Source organism: Buceros rhinoceros, unplaced genomic scaffold, assembly GCF_000710305.1.
Source record: "Buceros rhinoceros silvestris isolate BGI_N320 unplaced genomic scaffold, ASM71030v1 scaffold16943, whole genome shotgun sequence".
Classification (NCBI taxonomy): Eukaryota; Metazoa; Chordata; class Aves; order Bucerotiformes; family Bucerotidae; genus Buceros; species Buceros rhinoceros.
The window spans coordinates 5,032-7,531 of NW_010402047.1; the positions used below are offsets into that span (position 1 = coordinate 5,032).

The 2,500-nt window shown below is 38.0% G+C and overlaps 1 protein-coding gene across 1 annotated transcript in view; it reads left to right on the top strand.

The window, feature by feature from the left end:
• POMP (proteasome maturation protein) overlaps window positions 1-2,500 on the top strand; it is a gene marked incomplete at its 5' end in the record, with an annotated part of 7,528 nt that overhangs the window by 3,730 nt on the left and 1,298 nt on the right. The window contains one exon of the mRNA XM_010132525.1: window positions 1,515-1,608. Coding sequence (XP_010130827.1) covers window positions 1,515-1,608 — 94 coding nt within the window. The remainder of the gene's footprint in view (window positions 1-1,514; window positions 1,609-2,500) is intronic.

Genomic DNA, 2,500 nt, shown 5'->3' on the forward strand with positions numbered 1-2,500 from the left:
GGAAAAGAGACTTAGAGGACTGAAGCAGGTAGTGATTTGGGAGTGTATAGTAGAGGTAATGTGAAATCTGAAGCAGAGAATTTGCTGTGTACTTATTTTGTTCCACTGCCTTTTGTAAGATCAGGGGAGATCTACAGGGAGTTGAGTTCAAAGGTTTTAACTCTTAGTTGGGAAACTGAGTCTGTCTCCTTTTCCTTCTTGTCTCGTATGACGGATGGTAACTGGAGGGAGGCTGACTTTGTCCCTTGGGAAATGTAGAAAGCTCATCAGTCCTAGTAAACATTTTTTGGCTTCTTGGAGTTTGTCAAACTATTAAGAGTTGTTTTTCCAAGTGAGTTAGAGCAATTTTAAACTCCCTTCCAGTGGATCTGGTGGTACTGAACCACAGTGAGCTGCATTAAACTTGGCTGAAATTACTAGTCCTGAAAATGTGAAAGTCAGATGTGTGAAAACATCCCTTTATCTCAGCTGTGCTGTATTGTTAGGAAAAAGATTTTTTCCTCACTTATGTTAGCACATGGCAGAAAATGAGGCAGGTGAGGATATCCTGCTAGTGTTTCTCCACAGGTATTCCTGAGGGGTGGGTGGGGGAAGTATAGTGATTAGAAGGTTTTTCACTCCCAGCTTCATGTTAGATACACAAGTTCTCTTGTGGTTTAATTTCACTTTTCTAAAATATTTTCTAGAATGGGGTATTTGAACTTCTGACAATTGTACTAGTAGTGATTATGGAAATCTTTGACATATTTTGTGTGTAAAGAGATAGATACATTATAATTTTATGGTTGTGAAATATGTTCATGGTTTAACTTAAGTATCACTACTAGTAGTGAATGCAATTGCAGGTACAGATCTGCAGTTCTCAGAATAGTTAGGATCTGAATGCTCTGTGTACCACTTGAAATTTTCTTTGTAATACTGAGTGAAGGGTACAGATGACAGCGCTGAAAATAACTGGGAGTGGACTTGAAGCTTAAAAATTGTGGGGATCAGAGAAATAATTATTTAGATTAATTGGAAGAAGATTATGCTTAGATGTGAAAATCAATATAACTCTTTCACTTACTTTCCTGACTTGTGTCAGAGATGTAGGAAACTTAGAATGTGGTTTCCAAACTCGGCAGTATATGTTAGTTGCCCAGTACTGACCTCAGAGTGTCGATGCATTTGTTGCAGTGAGCTGCCCCAGCTCTGTGTGATAACAGAGGAGAGAAATAAACCTTTTTTTTTTTTTTTTTTTTTTTTTTTTTTTTTTTTAACACACTATTTGCTGTACTGGCTACACTGCAGTGAAAGCTACGAATCTAGTGAAAGGCTGCTTAGAGAGATGAACAATAGAAGATGGTAGCTTTCACTGTCTCTGTGTGCCAGTAGTTCTCTTATTTCATTATTGTTTTTGAAGGAAGAAGTGACTTTGCCTGATACTTTCTTAGTCACTTGAGACTGAGAAATCCAAATATAAACCCTGCAATTTCAGACTTGCAGAAACTTGAATTCTTGCTGTCTTTTCACAGGTCCAGCGTCTCCCGTTTCTTCACAGCTCAAACATAGCACTGGATACTCTGAGGGGAAATGCTGAATGCATTGGGTTTGAGGATATCCTTAACGGTAAATACATTCTGGTTTAAATGTTATGGAAACATTTAAAAGTAGAATTTGGGAAATGCGAAGTTCTTTGCCTCTATGGAATAAGAGAATTAAATGCACAAAATACAAAGAAAAAAATTAATGCCTAAAGGCAAAGAAGCGCTGGTGGAAGGAGAAATAAATGTGGTTCAGCTACTAGTTGTGTGGAAATTACTCTGAAATATTAAGCCATTATTTGCTTGTAGAAGTAGTAGAAGATCGTGTTCTCACATTGTATGCCTGTTTACTCAGAAACTCTTGAACTATTTGTGCAGATTTTGACAGGTGGAGGTTACAAAGATACAAAGTTTTTCTAAGTTCTATCTTTGAAAAGAAAGAAAGGCTAGAGGAGAGATACTGAGTGAATGAACCAGAGGCATGGCAGGGGGAAGGCTGCCTCAGAGTAACTCAACAGTTCACAGTTGACTGGTGGGCTGCTAACAGACAGTTAATGTGTGGAATAGCATAAACCTGGAAAAATAATTTTGAAAATATTTATTTCTAGCTGGTAGTTAAGGAAATGGAGGGAGGTGGAGGGTATTTTGAGGTACAGTTGGAGAATGGAAAGAGCCAGAGAGATAGGAAACTGGAAGTAATGGAGAGGTAAGTGCGAATCTAAGATGCGTGAGGTAAATCTGGGATTATTTTCTGGGATGGATTTATGGAGTGCCAGAAAAGGAATCTTAGGTTGTTGTGGTTCAGGGGGTAGAGCAATGTCAAATGTAATTTGTAGGAATTTGGTTATCTACCGTTGCTCAGAACAAGCTATTAAGTATTTATAAAGTGCTGAAGAATGAATGGGTTAAAAGCATTTTTTGGTAATGTTCTATTTATTAGCTGGGGCAGCATTAGATAATTTTGGTGTCTCTGGAGG